This window comes from Bombina bombina, chromosome 3, assembly GCF_027579735.1.
Source record: "Bombina bombina isolate aBomBom1 chromosome 3, aBomBom1.pri, whole genome shotgun sequence".
Lineage (NCBI taxonomy): Eukaryota > Metazoa > Chordata > Amphibia > Anura > Bombinatoridae > Bombina > Bombina bombina.
Genome location: NC_069501.1, coordinates 370,234,027 through 370,260,298, shown reverse-complemented (window position 1 = coordinate 370,260,298; position 26,272 = coordinate 370,234,027). Strand labels below are relative to the sequence as shown.

At 37.7% G+C, this 26,272-nt stretch overlaps 1 protein-coding gene across 1 annotated transcript in view; it reads right to left on the bottom strand.

Moving 5' to 3' along the window:
- CCDC80 (coiled-coil domain containing 80) overlaps nucleotides 1-26,272 on the bottom strand; it is a 200,664-nt gene that overhangs the window by 68,547 nt on the left and 105,845 nt on the right. Inside the window, exon 5 of the mRNA XM_053706502.1 lies at nucleotides 25,099-25,250. Coding sequence (XP_053562477.1) covers nucleotides 25,099-25,250 — 152 coding nt within the window. The remainder of the gene's footprint in view (nucleotides 1-25,098; nucleotides 25,251-26,272) is intronic.

Genomic DNA, 26,272 nt, shown 5'->3' with positions numbered 1-26,272 from the left:
ATAAACTAACTAAAGTACAAAAAATAAAAAAGAACTAAGTTACAAAAAATAAAAAAAATATTTACAAACATAAGAAAAATATTACAACAATTTTAAACTAATTACACCTACTCTAAGCCCCCTAATAAAATAACAAAGACCCCCAAAATAAAAAATGCCCTACCATATTCTAAATTACTAAAGTTCAAAGCTCTTTTACCTTACCAGCCCTGAACAGGGCCCTTTGCGGGGCATGCCCCAAGAAGTTCAGCTCTTTTGCCTGTAAAAAAAAACATACAATACCCCCCCAACATTACAACCCACCACCCACATACCCCTAATCTAACCCAAACCCCCCTTAAATAAACCTAACACTAAGCCCCTGAAGATCATCCTACCTTGTCTTCACCTCACCAGGTATCACCGATCCGTCCTGGCTCCAAAATCTTCATCCAACCCAAGCGGGGGCTGGCGATCCATCATCCGGTGGCTGAAGAGGTCCAGAAGAGGCTCCAAAGTCTTCATCCTATCCGGGAAGAAGAGGCGATCCGGACCGGCAACCATCTTCATCCAAGCGGCATCTTCTATCTTCATCCGATGACGAGCGGCTCCATCCTGATGACCTCCACTGCAGACCCATCTTCTTCCGGCGACGTCCAACTGAAGAATGACGGTTCCTTTAAGGGACGTCATCCAAGATGGCGTCCCTCGAATTCCGATTGGCTGATAGGATTCTATCAACCAATCGGAATTAAGGTAGGAATATTCTGATTGGCTGATGGAATCAGCCAATCAGAATCAAGTTCAATCCGATTGGCTGATCCAATCAGCCAATCAGATTGAGCTCACATTCTATTGGCTGATCGGAACAGCCAATAGAATGCGAGCTCAATCTGATTGAAGATAGAAGATGCCGCTTGGATGAAGATGGTTGCCGGTCCGGATCGCCGCTTCTTCCCGGATAGGATGAAGACTTTGGAGCCTCTTCTGGACCTCTTCAGCCACCGGATGATGGATCGCCAGCCCCCGCTTGGGTTGGATGAAGATTTTGGAGCCAGGACGGATCGGTGATACCTGGTGAGGTGAAGACAAGGTAGGATGATCTTCAGGGGCTTAGTGTTAGGTTTATTTAAGGGGGGTTTGGGTTAGATTAGGGGTATGTGGGTGGTGGGTTGTAATGTTGGGGGGGGTGTATTGTATGTTTTTTTTACAGGCAAAAGAGCTGAACTTCTTGGGGCATGCCCCGCAAAGGGCCCTGTTCAGGGCTGGTAAGGTAAAAAAGCTTTGAACTTTAGTAATTTAGAATAGGGTAGGGCATTTTTTTATTTTGGGGGTCTTTGCTATTTTATTAGGGGGCTTAGAGTAGGTGTAATTAGTTTAAAATTGTTGTAATATTTTTCTTATGTTTGTAAAAAAATATTTATTTTTTGTAACTTAGTTCTTTTTTATTTTTTGTACTTTAGTTAGTTTATTTCATTGTAGTTATTTGTAGGAATTGTATTTAATTTATTTATTGGTAGTGTAGTGTTAGGTTTAATTGTAGGTAATTGTAGGTATTTTCTTTAATTAATTTAATGATAGTATAGTGTTAGGTTTAATTCTAACTTAGGTTAGGATTTATTTTACAGGTAATTTTGTAATTATTTTAACTAGGTAACTATTAAATAGTTCTTAACTATTTAATAGCTATTGTACATGGTTAAAATAATTACAAAGTTGCCTGTAAAATAAATATTAATCCTAAAATAGCTACAATGTAATTATAATTTATATTGTAGCTATATTAGGATTTATTTTACAGGTAAGTATTTAGCTTTAAATAGGAATAATTTATTTAATAAGAGATAATTAATTTCGTTAGATGTAAATTATTTTTAACTTAGGGGGTGTTAGTGTTAGGGTTAGACTTAGCTTTAGGGGTTAATACATTTATTAGAGTAGCGGTGAGCTCCAGTCGGCAGATTAGGGGTTAATAATTGAAGTTAGGTGTCGGCGATGTTAGGGAGGGCAGATTAGGGGTTAATACTATTTATTATAGGGTTAGTGAGGCGGATTAGGGGTTAATAACTTTATTATAGTAGCGCTCAGGTCCGCTCGGCAGATTAGGGGTTAATAAGTGTAGGCAGGTGGAGGCGACGTTGTGGGGGGCAGATTAGGGGTTAATAAATATAATATAGGGGTCGGCGATGTTAGGGCAGCAGATTAGGGGTACATAGGGATAATGTAAGTAGCGGCGGTTTACGGAGCGGCAGATTAGGGGTTAATAATAATATGCAGGGGTCAGCGATAGCGGGGGTGGCAGATTAGGGGTTAATAATTGTAAGGTTAGGGGTGTTTAGACTCGGGGTACATGTTAGAGTGTTAGGTGCAGACGAAGGAAGTGTTTACGCATAGCAAACAATGGGGCTGCGTTAGGAGCTGAACGCGGCTTTTTTGCAGGTGTTAGGTTTTTTTTCTGCTCAAACAGCCCCATTGTTTCCTATGGGGGAATCGTGCACGAGCACGTTTTTGAGGCTGGCCGCTTGCGTAAGCAACTCTGGTATCGAGAGTTGAAGCTGCGTTAAAAATGCTCTACGCTCCTTTTTTGGAGCCTAACGCAGCCTTTATGTGGACTCTCAATACCAGAGTTATTTTTATGGTGCGGCCAGAAAAAAGCCGGCGTTAGCTTTTCGGGTCGTTACCGACAAAACTCCAAATCTAGCCGTCAGTCTGAAATATGCTAATTTTTTTGCACAATTAATTTACAAATAAATGTTAAGGGAAAATAATTTACATAATTTGTCTATAAACATCTTTAACCAGTGTTTATGATGGATTAACACTACATTTTGCTTGTCTGATGTCACTTAGTCTACTAATCTACTCAAGACTATAAAGTATCAAGATAGCTCACAAGTACTTCATTCCTAGGTTGGAATTTACAGGTTCAAACCACACCACATGTAGTAATTCACCCTTTTTAAAATAGTGTTATGTTATTGCTCTTTCTAAAGTAAAAAGTTTGCAAAAAGACTTGTAACCCAGGAAGTGTAGTGGCTTAATATGAGTTTCTATGCTCTTAACAACTTGTCTGCAAGACATATTTGAATTTATTTTGAAAAGATTTTCAAAATAATTGGAGTTATATGAATAATAAAATAAGCAATGCATGAAAAACCTAATGAATACCTAAATACAAATTTACGTTAGTAAATTATGTTTGTTTGTTTACTTGATTTCGTTAATCCTACAAACTTGTTAAAAAAAAGTGAAAAGGATTCAAGGAATTTATTGTATCGGACAAAAGAATTCAGATATTTATTTTCTATGATGTGTAGTCCATCTGTCCTTGCCTGTAGTTTGTAGTGGCGTTCTTAAAGGACAAAAAGCATACTGCCCAACATTAACGGGCTAGTATCCGGTATGGAACAGAGTTTAAGCAGCCCAGGGGGTGAGGCTGAATAACCCAGAGTGGAGTTGGGTGGATCAGGGTTGGATTGACATTGTGGGTAGACCATGGGTGAGCTACAGCAGTCTGGAAGAGTGACCAAAGTAGTTTTGGGCTAGTCTTTGTGGTCCCTTCTTTCACTTTGTAAAAGTAGGACATTTATAGGAAAGGTGCAGAAGAAAAAGTGTAACAAAGCTTTCAAACAGGACCAGGTATGGCCACTTGTGATAGAATATGAGTAAATGGGAATCAAGCAGACAGCTAGTAAGGAGGGAAAGCAGGAGTGTAACTAGACCTCACTGGGCCTTAGGGCAAAGCCTTGCAGGTGGGTTTGCCCATTTTTAAATAGCACAGCTTCCCTATTATTATTATTATCAGGTATTTGTAGAGCGCCAACAGATCCGCAGCGCTATGACTGTGAGTCAGCCCACATCATATAATATGTACTTGCACTACCTTTCTTTTCAAATATGGTTGCAGGTTTTTATGTACATCAGCACTAAAGGGCCATCTTGGAAACCCCTCCACCAACTGTTAAAGGCAGATCCATACACTTTCTGTACACAGAGGGGCCAGGCATGATGCAGATGGAGCCCAGGTCCCACTGCTGTCGTGCTACCACTGATTGCAGGGCCAGATGAGCCCATAGATATGTGGACCTGGTTTTATATGTGACCTCTGAGACCCCTATAGGTTCACCCCTGAAGGCAACCTAGCATTGGGAACCATGCAAATTACACCTACATTTTATTTGTTGGAGTACTGTTATTAAAAATAACCTATCCCAATCTTAATTTGTGTGTGTGTTAATAACAAATTGGAGTTAGGACATTAAGTAAAAGTTAGAGACTCAAGAATAATAGAAACATATATTGCTTTTACAATGACATAATTAACTATCACCTAGATTACAAGTTTTGCGTTCGTGTTTTAACGCTGAAAAAATAGACATTTCAGCGTTAAAACAACAACACATCCATTACAAGTCTTGTCGGTATAGCTGTACCGCAAGCCTTTTAACCTGTAACGCAACGTCAGTCCCGCACTCGTAAAAATTTCATTTTTTCATGGGACCTCCATAGCGCAGCCATTATGAATTTTGCGGTGAGGCTAAAAAGCTTGCGTTACAGCCTATAACGACAAGATCCGTACCGCCATCTGAGAGCAGTAGTTATGAGTTTTTACATAAAACTCATAAATAAAGTGTTACAAAGTACACTAACACCCATAAACTACCTACTAACCCCTACACTGAGGCCTTTCTGCATTGCAAATACTATATTAAAGTTATTAACCCCTAATCTGACGCTCCCGACATCGCCGCCACTAATAAAATGTATTAACCCCTAACCTGCCGCTCCCCAACACCGCCGCCACTATAATAAACCTATTAACCCCTAAACCGCAAGCCCCCACAACAAAATATACTAAATTAAACTAATAACCCCTAAACCGAAAGCCCCCCAAATCGCAATAAACTAATTTAAACTAGTAATCCCTAAACCTAACGCCCCCCTAACTTTATATTACAATTACAATTTCCCTATCTTAAATTAAATTAAAACTTACCTATCAAATTAAAAAAACTATGTTTAAACTAACAATTAAACTAATATAACTATTAAACTAAAATCAAACTAACTTCTAATTAAAGAAAACTAAAATACACATTAAAAAAAATCCTAACACTACTATAAAAATTATAAAGTATTTCATTACAAAAAATAAAAAATACTAAATTACAAAAAATAACAAACACTAAATTATGAAAAATAACAAATGAAATGATCAAAAATAAAAAAGAATTACACCTAATCTAATAGCCCTGTAAAAATAAAAAAGCCCACCCAAAATAAAAAAAAAAAACCCTAGCCTACAATAAACTACCTAAAGCCCTTAAAATGGCCTTTTGCAGGGCATTGTTCGAAGTTAAACAGCTCTTTTACCTGTAAAAAAAAAATACAAAGACCCCCCAACAGTAAAGCCCACCACCCAACCAACCCCCAAAATAAAAAAAACCTAACTAACAAAAACCTAAGCTACCCATTGCCCTGAAAAGGCCATTTGTATGGGCATTGCCCTTAAAAGGGCATTTAGCTCTTTTGCATTGCCATGAAAAGGGCATTTAGCTCTTTTAAAGGGCCACTGTAAGTAAATATTTTCTATGCATGTTACTAACTAACTACCCCAAATACACTTTTTGTCAATAGCATTTCATTAACATATCTCTACCGTATATCAGAAATCTTGTCTGCAAATTTAATTGTTTTCCAAACCCACTCCGTGGGTATCCTTTGCTCTGTACCAATCCGTTTACAATACCTAGGTTTCAAAATGGCGCTTTAAACACAAAGTTATTGGTTTAAGTATTTTGAACATGCAGTGCTGAAAATAGTGGGCAGGATAACGTGACATTATCGGCGAATAAAAGATATAACTTTTAGAACGTTATGAAACTTCGTTTTGGAGAAAATATAGGTCAGTAGGTTTTAATTAATGTTTATTAACTTTAATATGTTAGTTGTTTAGCTTAAAAATTATAACAGAAAGTAATCCTTTAAGAAAAGCCCAAACTCTAAACTAAAAAAAAAACAAACACCCAAAAAAGTTAAAAAAATCCTATCACTAACCCCCGACGATCAAGTTACAGTTTCTGAAGTCTGGACATGCATGCGGCGAGGTCTTCATCTATCCAAGTGGCGTCTTCTATCTTCATCCAGGCGGCATCTTCTATCTTCATCCCGGCGGCGCGGAGCAGGTCCATCCTGAAGACATCCGGCGTGGAGCATCCTCTTCATACGGTCGCCACCATACACTGAATCTTCAATGCCAGGGAGCCTTTTCAAAATGGCGTCCCTTGCATTCTTATTGGTTGATTTGATTTTGGAAATTCAAATCAGGATGGACCTGCTCCGCGCCGCCGGGATGAAGATAGAAGATGCTGCCTGGATGAAGATGGAGCCGTCTGGATGAAGATGGAGCCGCCGGGATGAAGATCCTTCAAGGGGGACTTCAGCAACTGTGAGTACCTAAAGAGGGGTTAGTGTTAGGTTTTTTTACGTTTTTTTTTGGTTTTTTTTTAGATTAGGGGTTGGGCATTTCTTAAAAGAGCTCAATGCCCTTTTAAGGGCAAGAAAAAAAGCTAAATGCCCTTTTAAGGGCAATGCTTATACAAATGCCCTTTTTAGGGCAATGGGTAGATCAGGTTTTTTATTTTGTGGGTTTGGGGGTTTGTAATGTTAGTGGGTCTTTGTATTTTTTTTTTTAAAAACAGCTGATTTCTTTAGGGCAATGCCCTACAAAAGGCCGTTTTAAGGGCTATTGGTAGTTTATTATAGATTAGGTTTTTTATTTTCGGATGTTTTTTTAATGGGTATTAGAATAGGAATAATTGTTATTATTTTGGATATTTGTGTAATTGTTTGCTATTTTGTGTAAAAAAAAAATTTGTTTTGGGGTGTGTTTTTCTTTATAGAATAGTCATTTTTTATTTTTAATGGGCAGCAAAAGATCTGAATGCCCTTTTAAGGGCAATGCCCATACAAATGCCCTTTTCAGGGCAATGGGTAGATTAGGTTTTACTTTATTTTTATTTTGTGGATTTGGGGGGTGGGGGTTTGTATACTGTTAGGGGGTGTTTGTTATTCTTTTGTAGGAAAAGAGCTGTTATCTTTAGGGCAATGTCCTACCAAAGGCCCCTTTAAGGGCCCACAAAAGGCCCTTTTAAGGGCCCTTGGTAGTTTATTATAGTTTAGGGTTTTTAATTTTGGGGTGTATTTTTTTTTGTTTAAAGGGTATTAGAATAAGAATAATTTTTATTGTTTTGGATAATTTTCGCCTATATTACGAGTTTTGCGTTAACAGGGGTGCGTTGCTAACTTGCGTTGCTAACAGTTTTTTCTCACTGCTCACTTCCCTGCAGCGCTGGTATTACAGGTTTTTATAAACCCGGTGTTAACAGGAAAGAAGTGAGCGGAGAGAAAAATTGCGTTCCACACTGCACTCCAATACCAGCGCTACTTAAGTCAGCGGTAAGCTGGTTGTACGTGCTCGTGCACGGATTTCCCCATAGACATCAATGGGGAGAGCCGGCTGAGAAAAATTCTAACACCTGCAAAAAAGCGGCGTAAAACTCAGTAACGCAGCCCCATTGATTCCTATGGGGAAGCTAAAGTTATGTTTACACCTAACACCCTAACATGAACCCCGAGTCTAAACACCCCTAATCTTACACTTATTAACCCCTAATCTGCCGCCCCCGACCTCGCCAACACCTACATTATACTTATTAACCCCTAATCTGCCGCTCCGGACATCGCCGCCACCTACATTATATTTATGAACCCCTAATCTGCTGTCCACAACATCGCCGACACCTACATTATATTTATTAACCCCTTATCTGCTGCCCCTAACATACCCGCAACCTACCTACATTTATTAACCCCTAATCTGCCGCCCCCAACATTACTGCAACTATTCTACATTTATTAACCCTTAAACCTAAGTCTAACCCTAACACCCCCTAACTTAAATATAATTTAAATAAATCTAAATAAAATGACTATCATTAACTAAATTATTCCAATTTAAAACTAAATACTTACCTGTAAAATAAACCCTAAGCTAGCTACAATATAACTAATAGTTAAATAAATACAAACTTGCCTGTAAAATAAAAATAAACCCTAAGCTAGCTACAATGTAACTATTAGTTATATTGTAGCTAGCTCAGGGTTTATTTTACAGGTAAGTATTTAGTTTTAAATAGGAATAATTTAGTTAATGATATTAATTTTATTTAGATTTATTTAAATTATATTTAAGTTAGGGGGTGTTAGGGTTAGACTTAGGTTTAAAGGGTTAATAAATTTAGTGGTGGCAGCGGCGACGGGGGTGGCAGAATAGGGGTTAATAAGTATAATGTAGGTGGCGGCGATGTTAGGGGCGTCAGATTAGGGGTAATAATATTTAACTAGTGTTTGCGAGTGCGGCGGTTTAGGGGTTAGTATGTTTATTCTAGTGGCGGCGATGTCCGGAGCGGCAGATTAGGGGTTAAAAATTTTATTATAGTGTTTGCGATGTGGGAGGACCTCGGTTTAGGGGTTTATAGGTAGTTTATGGCATAAAAAAGCAGTGTTAGGACCTGTTAACGCTGCTTTTTTACCTTAACGCACAACTTGTAATCTAGCCGTAAGTTTGTTATTTTTTGTAATGGTATTTTTTTTTATTTTTTGTAATTTTAGTGTTTTTTATTTTTTGTAATGGTAGTTTTTTTTATTTTTGTAATGTTAAGTTTTATTATAAGGCAGCTTAGGTTTTATTTCACAGGTAAGTTTGTATTTATTTTAACTAGGTAGTAAGTAAATAGTTAATAACTATTTACTAACTAGTCTACCTAGTTAAAAGAGAAACAAACTTACCTGTGAAATAAAAATGAAACCTAAGCTAGCTACAATATAACTATTAGTTATATTGTAGCTAGCTTAGGTTTTATTTCACAGGTAAGTATGTATTTAGCTTTAAATAGGTATTATTTAGTTAATAATTGTAACTTTAATGTAGCTCTATTTTAATTATGTTAAAGTTAGGGGTTGTTAGGTTTAGGGTTATGGTTAGGGTTAGGTTGAGGGTTAGGTTTAGGGGTTAACATAGTTTAATTTAGGTTGTTGCGATGTGGGGGTCTGGCGGTTTAGGGGTTAATAGGTTTATTTAGTGGTAGTGATGTGGGAGGCCAGAGGTTTAGGGGTTAATAACTTTATTTAGTGGCGGCGATGTCAGGGAGCGGCGGAATAGGGGTTAATAAATTTATTATAGTGTGGGCGATGTTGGGGTGCAGGGGAATAGGGGTTAATAAGTTTAGCATAGTGGCGGCGATATCGGGAGCGGCAGATTAGGGGTCAATAGATTTATTTTGGTGGCAGCGATATCGGGAGTGGCAGATTAGGGGTTAATAAATGTATGTAGGTGTCAGCGATGTCAGGGGCAGCAGATTAGGGTTGTTTAGACTTGGGGTTTATGTTAGATGTCTTTTTTCCCATAGACATCAATGGGGCTGTGTTACAGAGCTTTTCATTCCGCGATCGCAGGTGTTAATTTTTTTTCTAACCCGCTCTCCGAATTGATGTCTATGGGGAAAGCGTGCACGAGCAAGTCAAAACAGCGCTTGTATTTTGTGCGGTATGGAGCTCATCGCCACCATATCGCACACACAAGCCGGCTGTTTCAAAACTTGTAATGGCAGCTTAATGAAGTGTGAAATAATGCAACTTTTGTTGCATTCGTTTCGCACTCCGTTGCGCCCATAACTTGTAATCTACCTAAATATTTTTTATATAGTTTTACTAGTATATACTGAAATTTCGAAATCGTCTTAAGACAGTTAAAAGGGACTTTATTTATTTTCATTTTATCAACTGTGTAATTGTCAAAAATAGGAATTGATTTGTTTACTACTGAAATATAATTTTCTGTAATATTTAAAAAGTTTGGTAATGACGACAACACAACATTGAAATGCTATAGGTTATAACAGAGATGTTTTATAATGTTGCATGTATTGCACTATCAATGTAAAAGCAATGAGATTTTACATTTCAGTGACATAACATTTACCATCTAAGCTCTTCACTGCCAAATATGGTATGAATTTACTTATGACTTTGACATACATCATTTCTTTCAACAAAGTAAAAAAGGTTAAAGGGTCATTATAGTCAAAAGCATTTTTATCATGACTAGGAAATAGAAGCAATCAAACACAATCAATTATATGGAAGTAAAAACTATTTAAATTTGAAATTTAAACTATCAGGAAATCCAGGTCAGGATTCAATTGATACTGTTGTATTAATGCTAATTGTCTGTTTAGGATAAATCCCACAGTCCCTATGGTAGGCTAGTACAAACCTATACATGCTTGACAACAACAGAAAAAGCATAACCCCAAAAAAAATAAAAACACTGCAGTTAATTTTAGAAATGCTCTCATATAGCTGAAAAATGTGGTACAATATTCCTTTAATATTCTAGAAATGCTCCAACTGGAGATAGCAAAACAATATATTAGTACTCTTGGAAACAAAAAATGAGAAATGTGTTGTAATTTATGGTTATGTAGAGTTATTCCATGTTGGAACATAGGTAAATTTTTCAGCTATGACTCAATAATATCTTGTTACGGTCATATTGTTTTAATCTTTACTTTTCTATCCATAGGTATTTGCATAAAATAACAGTGAGCATGCAGCAATCTACAGCTGATAAAATCTAATGAAGACACATATTTTTCTATGAATCTATGTATTTATTCTACAACCAAATGAACTTTTCTCATCCCACAATAATTTACAAATTGTGGACACATTCAGAGAATCTGATACAGGGAATAGGCAGTTCATAATAAGTCACAGCTCAGCCCTGTGCAGCTTACAGGGACATGTAGCAACTACTTGGAAATAGGAAAATATTCTCATTCGGTTGAAGAGTTACTCTGGTTATCATATGATTACAGTAAAAATAAATAGTTTTCTAAACCAATACATTTTTGGTTGAGTCTAATAATTCCCTGAGGCACCCAGTTATGATATTTCCCTTCTTGTTCACGTTTTTTTCTGTATTGTTCTTATTTTTGTTTGTGTCTGTTCTTTTTTTTTTTTTAAATACCAGTCACAGATGATACTGGAATTATTGAGACCTTTCTGAGGCACACACAAACAGCTGATTAATCAACCCATGTATGTTTGAAATTTCTCTTATTCATGTCTTATGATATGTTACCGTTTCTGGGGCACATTAAGCAGCTGAAGGTGTGAGCTTATTGATTACTCCCAACATTACTTTTTTTTCTCTCTTTTGATTGTAATGCTAAAAATAATAACTAAAAAGAACATAGTGATGCTTCTTAATCTGTGACTCAAACTCAACCAGCAAGAAATCCATTCATCCATAAGCCAGCTTACTTGAAAGAAGAAATTACCTTATGAACCTACCTAGGGCTTTTAACTAAGAATACCAAGAAAACAAAGCAAATTTGATAATAAAAGTAAATTGGAAAGTTGTGTAAAATTACATGCCTATCCCTATCTGAATCATGAAAGTTTAATTTTGACTAGACTGTCCCTTTAAGATACATTTTCATTTTATTGATAGCTAAAGCCAACAATGCTACAGCCAAAACTACTGCTCCTTTATTCAAGACACTTTGCATGGAGATAAATCACATACGGTAGAGTAACCTTAGCTTTATTTGGTGAGGACCAACTAAACAGATCCAGAGATGTAAGTCTTAAAATCTAGTTATTTCAATGTTGTTTGTACATGGCAAGCTTTAAAAGTCTAACCCTACCACATATCTGTCCCTAATCTGCTTCAGTAGAGATGATAAATAGCTGCGTGTACTCCATTATCAAGCTTGGCTAACAAACACAGTAATAATGCATTCAAACGTTCTCAAACTCACTCAGTATATTATTTTATTTCAAAACATGTTTTTGCAAGGTGTGTACTGTTCTTTTAAGGTATGTACTGCTCTAATGATCTGTTTGTTTATCTACTTACAGTTTACGTATATTAATATTTAAACGGACATTCCGGTCAAACTTCAAATGCACATAGATGGATTATATCTTTAAATGGAAACATAGTTGCACTACACATGTATTGGCTAAAATGCTTCTAGTAAAAGTAATCACTGTTTTAGTGCATGCGAAGCATTGCTAGATATTCTCAGTGCACCAGCATTTTAAATACTGCAGCTGCTAAGAGCGCTAGTGGGGCTTGTATAATGTCAGAAATTAACAAATGGAATCATTATCAGATGATAAGATACCTTAGGCTCTCAGAGCACATGCTGTGTTTAAAATATTGGTGCACGGTGCATACTTGGCTTTTTTCTCTCCACTTTGTTGTTTCATACCAATACAAACAAAAGAAATAAACATGAGAATACCTAAACATTTGTAATTGCAACAATTTTCTGGGCAAAGTGGTGCATTATCTGACAGAAAAGCAGGGGTGCCAATATTTTTAGCCATGACTGTATTTATATATATATATATATATATATATATATATATATATATATATATATATATATACTGTATATATATATATATAAAATTGCCCTCTACTCTCATAGTTTACAGTAATGTGTGGCAGCACAAGCATCTCTTACTTACTTACCCATCCAACTACATGTGTTATTATTAAAAATCACCAATCACATCATTAGCCACATCAGTGATGTCATCTCCAGATGCTCCTTTACTGCGCTACAGAATATCTTTGACAGGTTTAAGGGGCAGTAAAGACAAAAATAAACTTCAGTGGTTTGGATAGAGCCTGACATTTCAACTTTCCAATTTATTTCTGTTGTCAATTTTGGACTTTACTCTCCATTTAAAGGGCCAGTAAACCTAAAAAACAATGTTATATAATTCTGCACATAGTGCAGAATTATATAACATTATATTAGTGTTAGCTTTATACAAGCTAATATTCCCTGTGAATTTTTATAAAAAAGACTGTTTTTCAGACCCGCTCTCTGTGCTCTTCTGCTCCTGGTCTGTCTGACAGCAGGAGCGAGCTGCACTGAGTATAATGGCGCGGTCGCGCCAGGCTGTGATTAGACAGCTGGCCAGATGTGCTCTGTGATAAAAACAGACCCGCTCAGAAGAGCACAGAGAGCGGGTCTGAAAAACAGTCTTTTTTATAAAAATTCACAGGGAATATTAGCTTGTATAAAGCTAACGCTAATATAATGTTATATAATTCTGCACTATGTGCAGAATTATATAACATTGTTTTTTAGGTTTACTGGCCCTTTAAGTATGAGATTCTACAGCAAGCAAATCCGCAAATATGTTTTCTTAAAAATATATGGTAATAATTATTATTATTTTTTTTTTACTAATCCCATCTCACATAGGTAAGTGCATGATGATTATACTAGGGAGTCATGTGCAGGGGAAAAGTTAGCACAGAACATGTGGCGTCTTCTACATTTCAGATGTACTACAGTGCATTCTATGTTCCACTGACAGGACATCCTTTTGTGTGGGGCATATTTTACATTTTTTATTAAGAAGGTTCCATAGAGCAACATACATTTTTATGTACCTTATCTAAGAGAATTTGATAATTAACACTCATTAATTGCTGGTATTATATATATATATACACACAGTATATATAAATAAATAAAAAACAAAACAAAGGTGTAGCCTTTCTTAAAGAGACATGAAGCTTAAAATTAAAGTTTCATGATTTAGAGTATGTAATTTTAAGATACTTTTAAATTCACTTCTATTATTAGATTTACTTTGTTCTTTTGGTAAACTTTGTGAAAAAGCATATGTACACATCCTCATCAGAAGGAATGCGCTAATGGGAGCTAGCTGGTGATTCGTGGCTGCACACATTTATCTCTTGTCATTGGTTCACCTAGCTCCCAGCAGTGCATTGCTACTCTGTACCCAACTTTAACTATGTCTTTAATCCATTTGCAGGATTTAAGTACTTTCTTACAGGCAATAAATAGTGCAATAATAAAATATATTAACATATCAAAGCATATTCGTTTTGCACTTTATGTCCCTTTAAATTTTAAATTGTGTTACTCTTTTCATGTAACTTTTAAATGACAAATTTGTAAAATAGATTTTTTTAATTATATAACACTGATGGATAAATATGTAATTCAATAACTAATTCCATACCATCTTGACTTATTAACTGTGTCATCATCATTGTGTTTTAAGTTTATAACTTTGTTTCATCCTTTCTTATAAACTTTAAATGATTTTGTTAATAATTATGTCACAAACGCATGCAAACTACTCCGGTTAAAAGTTTTAAAAAATGTAAATGCTATCCACTTGATTCTCTAATAGTTAGATTTTCGTTTCTAAGTATAGAAGCAAAAATTAGTTTTTAACTATACTAAGCTTATTTAATATTAAAATATTTTCTGCCAGCGGCACAATCTTACAGACTACTGACTCTGCAGAGACGGTTTCACTTCATCAAAGCAGGAGACATCGCCCCAGGCCAACTCCTGTAGCTCTATAAATTCATTACTGACTAATAATAACAGAAGTGGGAATTCTATCTCAGAGAAATATTACTTTGCATGAGGTCATTCTCATTTGAAAGATAAAGTTGAAGTGAATCAAAACAGAAAATAAAGACCACAGAAGGTGTCTTTTAGCACTCAAACATTTTCTTTAGAACAGAAAATTGCAGGGGCTTTTAACCACTGAGATGTGACTTTGAAGTGCTTTGAATAAATCAGTTTGTTAAGATAAATAAAAACACATGTACATTATTTAAACCTTGACATTGATGAGGCTATGCCATAATTTACATTTTTGACTTTTCAAGGAATCAACAAAAATTTGGTGCTCAGAAACAAAAACAATCTGAAATAATTAAAGCCACTTTATGTTCAGTCCCACGCGTTTAATGCTTCTTTAACTTAACAAATCCAAAGTAGAAAGGTCAAAGTGAACAATGGTCTGGAATGTTACAATTCCAGAGTACACTCAGCAAATGCTATTTAGTTTTATTTTGCGTGGAAACAGAATTCCAAACCAAAGTGTATATATATATATACTTTATTTTTAAGTCAATGATAAATAAAGGGCATGCTTAAAGGGGCAGGAAACCCCAAAATGTTCTTTCATTATTTGGATAGAAGACACAATTTTAAAGAACTTTACAATTTACTTCTATTATCAAATTTGCGTCATTATCTTGTTATCCTTTGCGGAAGGAACATCATTGCACTACTGGCAGCTAGCTGAACACATCTAGTTAGCCAATCACAAGAGACAAATGTGTGCAGGCACCAATCAGCAACTAGTTCCCACTAGTGTAGAATATGTGCGCATTCATTTTCAACAAGGGATACCAAGAGAACGAAGCACATTTGAAAATAAAAGTGAATGGAAAGGTGTCTTAAAATGACATGCTCTGTCTGAATCATGAAAGTTTAATTTTGCCTTTCCTATCCCTTTAATTTTCACCAGGACACACACACACACATATATATATATATATATATATATATATATATATATATATATATATATATATATATATATAAAAATATACATACATAGGGTTGGGAATGTCCTTTGTAGAAATAAATCATATACTGTTTCTGTTTTTTTAATTTTAATGTTATAATATAAAGCCGCTGTCCCCTACACATTGGGCCACTAACTTTTTGTAAATGTGGCACTGACTGTGTACCTATCACATGCCCAATGTAGCAGCCATCTTGGATGAAGAAAAGTGCTAGTGCAAACAGGAAACCTCTCTAAGTGCACAGAGCTATAGCATTTCAGTACAGTCAGAAATAATTATTAAAAGCCCTATTCCTACCAGAATTATAGCCATGTAGCGTTGTCATAATGTAAACATAGATTACAGAATTTGCTTTAGGTTTTTTCAATCAAATAGCCAGTTTATGCAAATAGCATCATTTTGAGGAATTTCTAGGTAACATATTTTACACTTTGGCCTCTCAAGTGAGGTCGGAACAAGCACAACTATTTACATAAGAACAAGAGATGTTCAATATCCCTTGTGTGCAAGTGCCATGGGTTATAGCTGCATTATATATTTGCCTTTTTTCAAACCAGTTAACCATGTTCTTAACATGTGCTCTGAACATTAGCAAACATTTAAAAATGACTGAAAAAATCCACACAAACAGCTAAGATATACTCATCAAACCAAGGCAAGATGGGTTCTCTAGCCACATACTGTATATAAGCATGTATCAACTGCATATTAGCTACAAAACTGTAATCAGCCTGCTAAATACTTTGCCAGCTTTTGCTTTTTGGAGGGTTTTTTTCCTGAGCAACAGACATCAGTAATTTGCTATAATTTGCTGTAATTGAGAAATCAGTTCCACACTTCTCATCAGGTAATTAAACAAATCTTTATCTATTGCATTTAGTAAATTTGAGTACTAAAAACAGTGAAAAAAAGATTCATGAATAGGATTTCCTATGTCATTTTTATAACATGTTTACAATCTAGTATTTGAGACATTATCTTTAGCATGTGTCTATATAACATAATGTGGGGCCAGTGTTCATTTTTTTGCCCTCCATACAAAACTGTTTGTGCGCCCCTGCTTTAGGATATTTTATTATTGCACTATAATGCATCTTTAACTCATGCACATAGTACAGAGCAATGTATTCTTTATTAACCAGCTCCACCACATTTTACTGCAAAACTGTTTATTTTAACACATTTATGGGAATGGGATATGCTCAGCCTATTAATTGCAAAATGCTACAGATTAAATAAACTCTAATTACACTAAAGCTCCTTTTCACAATGGGTACTTTATATTTGCATGGGAAAACACTGTCTTATTTGGTTTTGTAACAGGCAAACTAGAAAAGGAAGGCAATTCAATTTGTTTGCCAACTCTGGAATACCAGACTTGTTAAATGTGTTTGTTTTTATATATTGGTTTGTGGAATAAAGTTCCACTGAGATGTACAAAATATACTGGCAAGCAATAATGTAGCTATTACCCTTTCACTTTGATTATGAAATTAATTCTGCAAAGTTGTTATATTTGGTCATAGTTATATGATCAGATGTGGTTTTTGTAGTTTGTGGTAGAACACATTTTGTTGGATACTGTGTTTTGGATAAATGTTTGAGAATAAAAAAATGAACCTTTAATACCTTATAGTAATGTAAACTTGAGGTGGAACTTTAAAGGAATAAAAACATAATTTATGCTTACCAGATACATTCCTTTCCTTCCTGGCAGGGAGAGTCCACGACTTCATTCCTTACTGTTGGGAAATACAACAACTGGCCACCAGGAGGAGGCAAAGACACCCCAGCCAAAGGCTTAAATATCCCTCCCACTTCCCCTATCCCCCAGTCATTCTGCAGAGAAAAAAAGGAAAAGTAGGAGAAACATCAGGGTATAAAAGGTGCCAGAAGAAATAACATAAAAAGGGAGCCGCCCATCAAAAAAAATAAATACGTGCGGGTAATTGCCAGGATGGAAAGGAATTTTTCAGGTAAGCATAAATTATGTTTTCCTTCCATAAGGCAGGGAGAGTCCACAAGTTCATTCCTTACTGTTGGGAAAACTATACCCAAGCTCCAGAGGACACTGAATGAATAACGGGAGGAAACAGAAAAAAAGAGGCGGACCCTATTCTGAGGGCACCACAGCCTGCAAAACTTTTCTCCCAAAAGCTGCTTCAGCTGAAGCAAACACATCAAACTTGTAAAATTTAGAAAAAGTGTGTATAAATCTGATCTATTGAGGCTTTTGTTCTTAAAAGCCCAAGAGTAAGCCACTGCTCTAGTGGAATGAGCCGTTATCCTCTCAGGAGGCTGTCGTCCCACTGTCTCATGACAAACAAAAAGGAAGATTATCTGAATTCCTTAGTAGCCTGAAGATAGAACTTCAAGGCACGAACCACATCTAAAAATAATCTTCCAAGATAACAATTTAATGTCAACAGCATGCATAGGCTCAAACAGAGCCTGCTGCAAAACACTAAGAACAAGATTGAGGCTCCAAGGCGGAGCCCCAGTTCTAAACACGGGTCTTTTTCTAGACAGAGCCTTAACAAAGGACTGTACATCTGGAAGCTCAGCCAATCTTTTGTGCAGTAACACCGACAGGGCAGATATCTGTCCCTTCAGGGTACTAGCAGATAGGCCCAGTCCATCCTAGAGGAAAGCTAAAATTCTGGCAACTTTAACCTTTTGCCAGGAAAAGCCACACTCTTCACACTAGTACAAGTAAGTCCTCCACACTTTATGGTAGATACGACAAGTAACTGGCTTACAAGCTTGGCTAAGACTAAGAGTTCAATCTCCACACAGTCAGCCTCAGAGAATCTAGATTTTGATGAACAAATGGTCCCTGTATCAGCAGATCTCTGCAACAAGGTAACCTCCACTGAGGAGATGAGGACATCCCCACCAGATCCGCAAACAACATCCTTCGCGGACACAACGGAGCAATCAGAATCACAGATGCTCGCTCCTGCTTGATGCGAGCCACCACACGAGGGAGAAGCGGTAATGGAGGAAAAAGATATATGAGACTGAACCTCCATGGTACTGATAGGGCATTTATCAATTGCGCCTGAGGATCCCTCGATCCATACCTGGGTAGCTTGATATTGAGGCAGGATGCCATGAGATCTATCTCCGGCATTCCCCACTCGCTGAATATCTCTGCAAACACCTCGGGGTGAAGAGACCATTCCCTGGGGGTGAAAGGATAGCCTGCTGAGGAAGTCCGCTTCCCAGTTGTCCACACCCAGAATGTGGATTGCTGACAGCGTACATTTGTGAATCTCCGCCCACTCTAGTATCTGAGATACTTTTCTCATAGCCAAGAACTTCTCGTTCCCCCTTGATGGTTGATATAAGCAACCAAGGTTATATTGTTTGATTGGAATCTGATAAACTGGGACAAACCCAGAAGGGGCCAAGCCTTCAAGGCATTGAAGATTGCCCGGACTTCCACAATATTGATTGGAAGGGAGGACTCCTCCTGAGTCCACAGACCTTGTGCCTTCTTGGCACCCCAATTGCTCCCCAGCCAGAAAGGCTTACGTCCGTAGTCACAATCTCCCAGGACAGTCTCAAAAAGCATGTGCCTTGGGACAGATGCTCTGGACAGAGCCACCAGGAGAGAGAGTCTCTCGACAGGCTGACCAGCACAATCTGTTGAGACAGATCAGAATGGTTACAGTTCCATTGTCTCAGCATGCATAGTTGAAAGGGTCTAAGATGGAATCTGGCAAAAGGAAAGATGTCCATGCAGGACACCATGAGTCCGATTACCTCCATACACTGAGCCACTGAGGGTCTTGAAGAGGCTTGGAGGACAAGACATGCAGAAGTTAGCTTGCAACATCTCTGATCTGTGAGGAATATTCTCATGGATATGGAGTTCCCAGGAAATTCGCCCTTGTACTTGGAGTAAGAGATCATTATCTTCCATCCATGTGCTCAAAGAAGACTGAGAAAGGACTCCGAATGTTCTTCCGCTACTGCAATACCTTGTGTTCTGGCAACAGCTAGAAGAGCCCCCAGAACCTTTGTAAATATCCTTGGAGCAGTAGCTTGGCCAAACGGAAGAGCTATGAACTGGAAGTGCTGACCCAGAAAAGCAAACCTCAGGAGAAAATGTTCCCTGTGAATCAGGACGTGAAGGTAAGCATCCTTCAGGTTTATAGTGGTCATAAACTGTCCTTCCTGAACCAGAGGCAGGATTGACCATATTGTTTCCATCTTGAAAGAGGGAACACTCAGAAACTTGTTTAGGCACTTTAGGTCCAGAATTGGATGGAAAGTTCCTTCCTTCTTTGGAACCACAAAAAGGTTTAAACAAAAACCCCAAACCTCTTTCTACTGTAGGTACCGGTACAAATACTCCTAGAGAGGAGAGATCCTGCACGCAACCTAAGAAGGAAGCCCTCTTTTCTGGTCTTGTCGAAAGACTGGAGAGTAGGAATCTGCCCCTGGGCAGATGAGACTTGAATCCTAGCCTGTATCCTTCAGATACAACCTCCAGGACCCAAGGATCCTGTACATCCTGGAACCAAGCGTCTGAAAAAAGAGACAGTCTGCCCCCTACTCGATCCAATCCCGGATCGGGGGCCGCCCCTTCATGCCGATTTGTTCTTGGCGGGCTTCTTAGTCTGTTTGGACTTATTTCAGGAGTGAGCTGGCTTCCAAGTATTCTTGGGCTGCTCGGACTTGGAAGAGGACTGCTGTCGTTGCGACTTGTCAGCACAAAAGGAACGAAAATTAGACAGTTGCCATCCCTTAGGCCTATTCTTCTTATCCTGCAGTAGGAAGGCACCTTTCCCTCCGATAACTGTAGAGATAATCGAGTCCAGCCCTTGACCAAATAAAATCTTCCCCTTGAAGGGAGAAAAAAGGAGTTTGAATTTAGACTTTAACCAGAGAGCCCAGCGGGCTAGAACCGCAAAGCCAGCAGCCTTTGCATTTTTGCGAATAATCTGCATATTCGTGTCACAGATGAGGAGTTAGCAATTCTCAGTGCCTTAATTATCTCCTGAATATCCTCAAGGGGAGTCTTTACCTCAGTGAGCTCCAACAGAGTGTCACACCAGTAAGTAGCTGCTCCAGTGATCGCGGCTACAGCTGCTGCTGCCAGTTGAAATAAAAAACCTGTATGTTGAAACATCTTCCTCAGAAAAAGTTTCTATCTTTTTATTCATAGGCTCTCTAAAAGAAGAACTTTCCTCTAGAGGGATAGTAGTATGCTTAGCCAGCGTGGAGATAGAGCCATCCACCTTCGGGATGGAGCCCCACAAATCTAATTGAGAGTCAGGGATTTTTTAAAAGTAGAAGTTCCAGTTCTTTCCCATTAGTTAATAATAATGTTCTCCATCTTAACTGGCACAGGAGAAGTCAGAGGGGCCTTCCTATCTTCGTAAACCCTGTCTAATTTAGGGATCTTAGGCTCCTCAGAGAGTGTTGCCTCTGGAACCTCTAGAGTAGACAGAACCTTCTTTAATAAAAAATGCAGATGCTCAATTTTAAATCTAAAGGAGGGTTCCTCCGCTGAAGGAGGTTTAGTAACTGAAGTCTCCAACTCAGAAAGTTCACCCTCTGAAGCTACAGAGGTTAACTCATTCTCGGATAGCTGAGATATAATAGCTAAATCTAACAAACATTTCTATTGCGTTTGTTAGAGCGAGGTAAGGCACTCAGAGCTGCAGACACCACTGATTGTAACTACATGGTAAATTCAGCTGGAAAAAAATCCCCTCCAGATGGAGGATTAGTTGAGCTGCAGGGAACTGCATGTGGAGCAGGTAATGTAGAAAGGGTAGTAATTTCTCGGTACCCAGATTCCTGAGAAGTAGATGGTTCAGAAGGGCTAATAGCACTATGAGTATTAGCAGGCTTGTCTCCCTTCTTAGACTTTAGAACAGTGTTTAGGCAAATGGAACAAAATTGAGCAGGCGGGCAAACCACAGCCTCCTCACAATATAAACAGAAATTATTAATCAGTACAGAAGGAGCAGAACCTTCTAATGTAGTATCAGAGTCCTCTATAGCTTTGTATATACCCACAGAAGGACAATCAAAAAGAAAACGCTTTTATTTAAAAAACGGCACCTTAATACTCCCAATGGCTGGGGCACTACCTCCTAGACCCAGACAGCTAACAGGGAAATTGCTCTCCTCAGGAGTGATGCCTGCAGCAGGATCTCAGAAAATGAAAGAGACCGCACCCAGTCACGTGGTACGTAAGACAGGACTTCCCCTGCTATGAAAAAGGGCGCCAAGCTATTATGAGCTGCACAACACTTCAAAAATGAAAGTGAAACCTGTTTGTTCCAAGCCAAAAAAACACACAGTCTCTTAGCCTTAAAAACTCTCACATTAAGCAGATATAAATCCCCAAACTGTTCAAATAATCTCCCTGAAGGAGATATTAATCCTTGATCCTATCGAGGTATAAAGGAGCCACCCTGTGACCCTGTATAGCGTTTTAAATTGTATATATAAAAAAGGTCTTACCCTCCAGGATCCATGCTGTGGAACAGGCACAGCCTCTCAAGTGTGACAGTCTTTCAGCATGCTTCTGACATGGACTTGAGTGTATAGCAGCAAGCAGTGAAACTCACCAACAATGATTGCTCAGGAGCTGTTAGCGACAGTCTTGATGGGTTCGCAGAAAAACTTTCCCTGCATCTCCAGACTCTAACTTTCATCAGTACTCTCACTGAGAGGTTGACATGACTACTTAAAACTCCATTCCTTTCTTGAAGGGAACATACCCATTACAGGACAATACAAATCTTCTGACACTTCTCTGCCACCTCCTATAGTGACGAAAGGCAAAGAATGACTGAGGGATAGGGGAGGTGAAAGGGATATTTAAGCCTTTGGCTAGAATGTTTTTGCCCTATCCTGGTGGCAAGGTGTTGTATTTCCCAACAGTAAGGAATGAAGTCGTGGACTCTCCCTGCCTTATGGAATGAAATAGGGGTATCATGGTCCGTAGTATGCTTGGACTGTACTACTCTAAAGCAGATGGTTAAGCAGCATTAAAGGGCTATAACAGTCAAAACATTACTTGCTCTGATTCATTAGAGCATGTAATTTTATGACTATTGACTCCGCAAAGAGGTTAATCACATAGAAGAAGTGCCGCTTGAAACCCGTGGAGCACTACTGGCCCCAAGTGGAAACCCTGCTGATCCAATCAGCAGCGCTAGTTGCACATCTGAGTGCACTGCTGATTGGATCAGCAGCTAGTTCTGCTTGGGACCAACAGTGCTCCATGGGTCTTAGTGGCACTGCTACTGTGCTTTTAACCCCTTTGCTCTTACAGATTAGAACATGCAATTTTTTTTACTATTAAAGAAACAGTCAAACAATGTTACCACAAGTGTTGACTGTCCCTTTAAGGTCCTTTTTTAGTGCAGCAACACATACACATCCCTGGTGCCAGTGTGAGCTGATTGGTAGCATGGGTGTGATTAGACCTCACTTGGCCCCAGGGTAAATGCTGTAGAGACACCCCCTCCATTTCAACAGCTTTCTGTGATCCCTGTTTTGCAGGGGGGGGGGGGCACAAAGAGCGGCCAGATGTGATGCAAACGGAGAACAGGCATTATCAGGCTGTGTAGAGCTGTGGTCCAAGTCTCAACTGAGATATCTGAGACTCCTGTAGTTACTCCCCTGACTTGGTGTCCCGAGTGTACCCAACAATAAGCACTTGTGCACCTGCATTTGTTGATGATCTAATGTTAAAGGAAAAACGCTGAAGCAGTCATTTTTTTTTTACCACATGTTCATTGTAAGTTAAGTTGTCTTCCAGTTCCAATAGTATGCTGGGCTGAATACTGCAGTGAACACTATAGTCAGACTGACTGCAGAATAAAATAACTTTAAACATATCTTACTTTTGTGTAAAATGTCATGTTTGTCCTAAAATCCCTACAGAGAGACAAAGAGCAAATTCTGTTGCCTTGATTTTCAAAATGCTGCAAACAAATAACTGGTTTGGGCAATTTGCAGCGTTTTGAAAATCTATGTTACAAAATATGGCTTCTCTAGGGAGCATGGGACAAGCAAACATTTTAACACAAAGCAAGAGGTATTTAATGTCATTTTCAAGAGAGATACAACACCTTGCAATTACAGTAAGTATTCAGTTAAAGGGACAGTTTACTCAAAAATTTTCTCCCCTTTAATTTGTTCCCAATGATCCACTTTACCTGCTGGAGTGTATTAAATTGTTTACAAGTAGCTCCTTTACCCTTATATTGGCATTTGAAATTGTTGATTTAGCATGTGGTATCCCCACCTATTCTGAAAGTTTGTGGCCGCGCGTACCAGCTATAGATAAGCTTTGTAAACACAGCCAGCAGAAGAAACTACACTCCCAGTGCGATATAGCAGAGATAAAGTAATAAAATTTTGATTTTCCATTGTTCTCTCAAAGTACTGGTGATTGTTTTAAGGACAGATATAAGATAAAGAAGCAAGTACAGTATATTTGCACAATGTGATACAGTAATGAGATCGGATTATACCTACAAGCTCAACCCATTTTATTAGGTTGTGGCTTCAAAACACAAAATCAGAGCTTTAATATACACAAATAAGCCTTAAAAAGCTAATTTTCATAAATTGTTTACTCTGCAGTTGGTAAAAAAAGCAACTGTAAACACATTATGGGAAAAACTATTTTACAGTATACTGTCCCTTTAATATACCAATTGGTTGTGTGCATTTTCTATATGCATTAGCACCTTGTATGCTGGAATTGTTTTTATGACCAGCTACTTGCATTATTGTAGGAACTAATCTGGATTTGTTAACGAAGCAGACAAAATGTAATTTTGTTAGCAAACGTACATTATTTTGTAGTATAATAATAATAATAATAGAATAATAATAGTATCTTATAGGTCAGCATAGGTTAAAGGGACAGTCTACTCCAGAATGTTTATTGTTTAAAAAGATAGATACTCCCTTTATTACCCATTCCCCATTTTGTATAACCAACACAGTTATATTAATATACTTTTTACCTCTTAGTATCTGCAGACTGCCCCCTTATTTCAGTTCTTTTGACAGACTTGCATTTTAGCTAGTCAGTGCCCTCTCATAAGCAACTCTATGGGCATGAGCACAATGGTATCTATATGGCACACACGAATTAACACCCCCTAGCTGTGAAAAACTGTCAAATGCATTCAGATAAGAGGCGTCTTTCAAGGGCTTCAAAATTAGCATATGAGCCTACCTAGGTTTAGCTTTTAACTAAGAATACCAAGAGAATAAAGCAAATTTGATGATAAAAGTGAATTAGAAAGTTGTTTAAAATTACATGCCCTATCTGAATCATGAAAGTTTAATTTTGACTAGACTGTCCCTTTAAACACATAAATATGCAAGAAATAGGGCAATAATAAAATACTCTACTTAATGTTTTGCACTTTTTTTTGTAAATTTACCAGAAACTTAAACTTGGAACCCTAAAGATATATTTAGTGGCACTTTGTAACATATGGTATAGACCTGTTAAACACACAACAGATGTCGGATTTCTGAAGTGTAAGGTGTATGTAAAATCTGCGAATATGGTTTATATTAGCTCAGTTAGCTGTTTAAAAACATACCTAGAAAGAAAGTTTTCCAGTGAACGAGCCTTATCTTCTTTTTTACATGTGATGCCGTCTCTTTTTTGTTTCTCCATTTCTTTGATTCGTGATTGGAAAGTATCTATTATATCAAACACAGACTTCATGGCGATGGGCACTTCATAGTATTGCTGTGTAAAACAAACATAACCCCATTACTACCATTTACTAATACGCAGCTGTGAAATAGCTTTTTTTAAAGGACACTAACATTAGATTCAGTAAAACTCATTTGTTGGTTCATAACAATTTGTTCCCGCCTCTCATCAGAGATTGTCTCCTTTGAAAACTGTTAATTTCCTGCTGCATAGAAGGACTTCCATTGTCAAGGATATTGTCCTTACAAGAAAGGTTTTAAACATTATGAAACAAACTAGCAAAAATGAGAAACAGCACCCTCTGTAAAGCAGTCCACTCCAACACAAGCACAGAAGGATCCTTAAAAGGATATTAAACACTAAGGGCTAGATTACAAGTGGAGCATTATTTAGTGCTTTCGCTATATCGCTAATTGTACTAGAAGTAAACTTTTTGCGTGCGTCGGTTTGCACTGGCATTACGAGTTGAAAATAAAAAGCTATCACGCTCGCACTAACTCGTCATGCATAAAAAGCCGATTTTTTTTTAGGGGGTACCTAGGTAAGTATAATGTGCATGCAGAACATTTCAGGTTTGAGGCTTCTCTTATTTTTATGGGGATGAGAGAGTGCAATTTCTTAATATTTCCCCTCACTTTCAGGTTGATTAGCTCTGGTGGGGGACCAGATAGGAACCTGAAATATTTACAGGTATAGGTCCTCTATGGTAGATATAAGTTATGGTGGAGGTTGAGATTCCACTGGTTACAGAGCTAGGGCTAGTAGAAATCTGGGGAAAAGCCTACTTTATTCATATGTTTTGAGAAATAGCAAGATATAATATAGAGGACTTATATATGTAAAAATTTCAGGTTACTATCTGGTCCCCTACCAGAATTAATGAACCTGAAAGTGAGGGGAAATGTTAAAAAATAACATATGTATAGTGTGCATGTTCTGCATGCACATTATACACACCTAGATACTCCCTAAAAAAATAGTATTGAGACTTGAATCCTTCCCATTATGAAATGACCCTAAAAGTGTAACTTTCAGCAAATTTCATCATTACATTA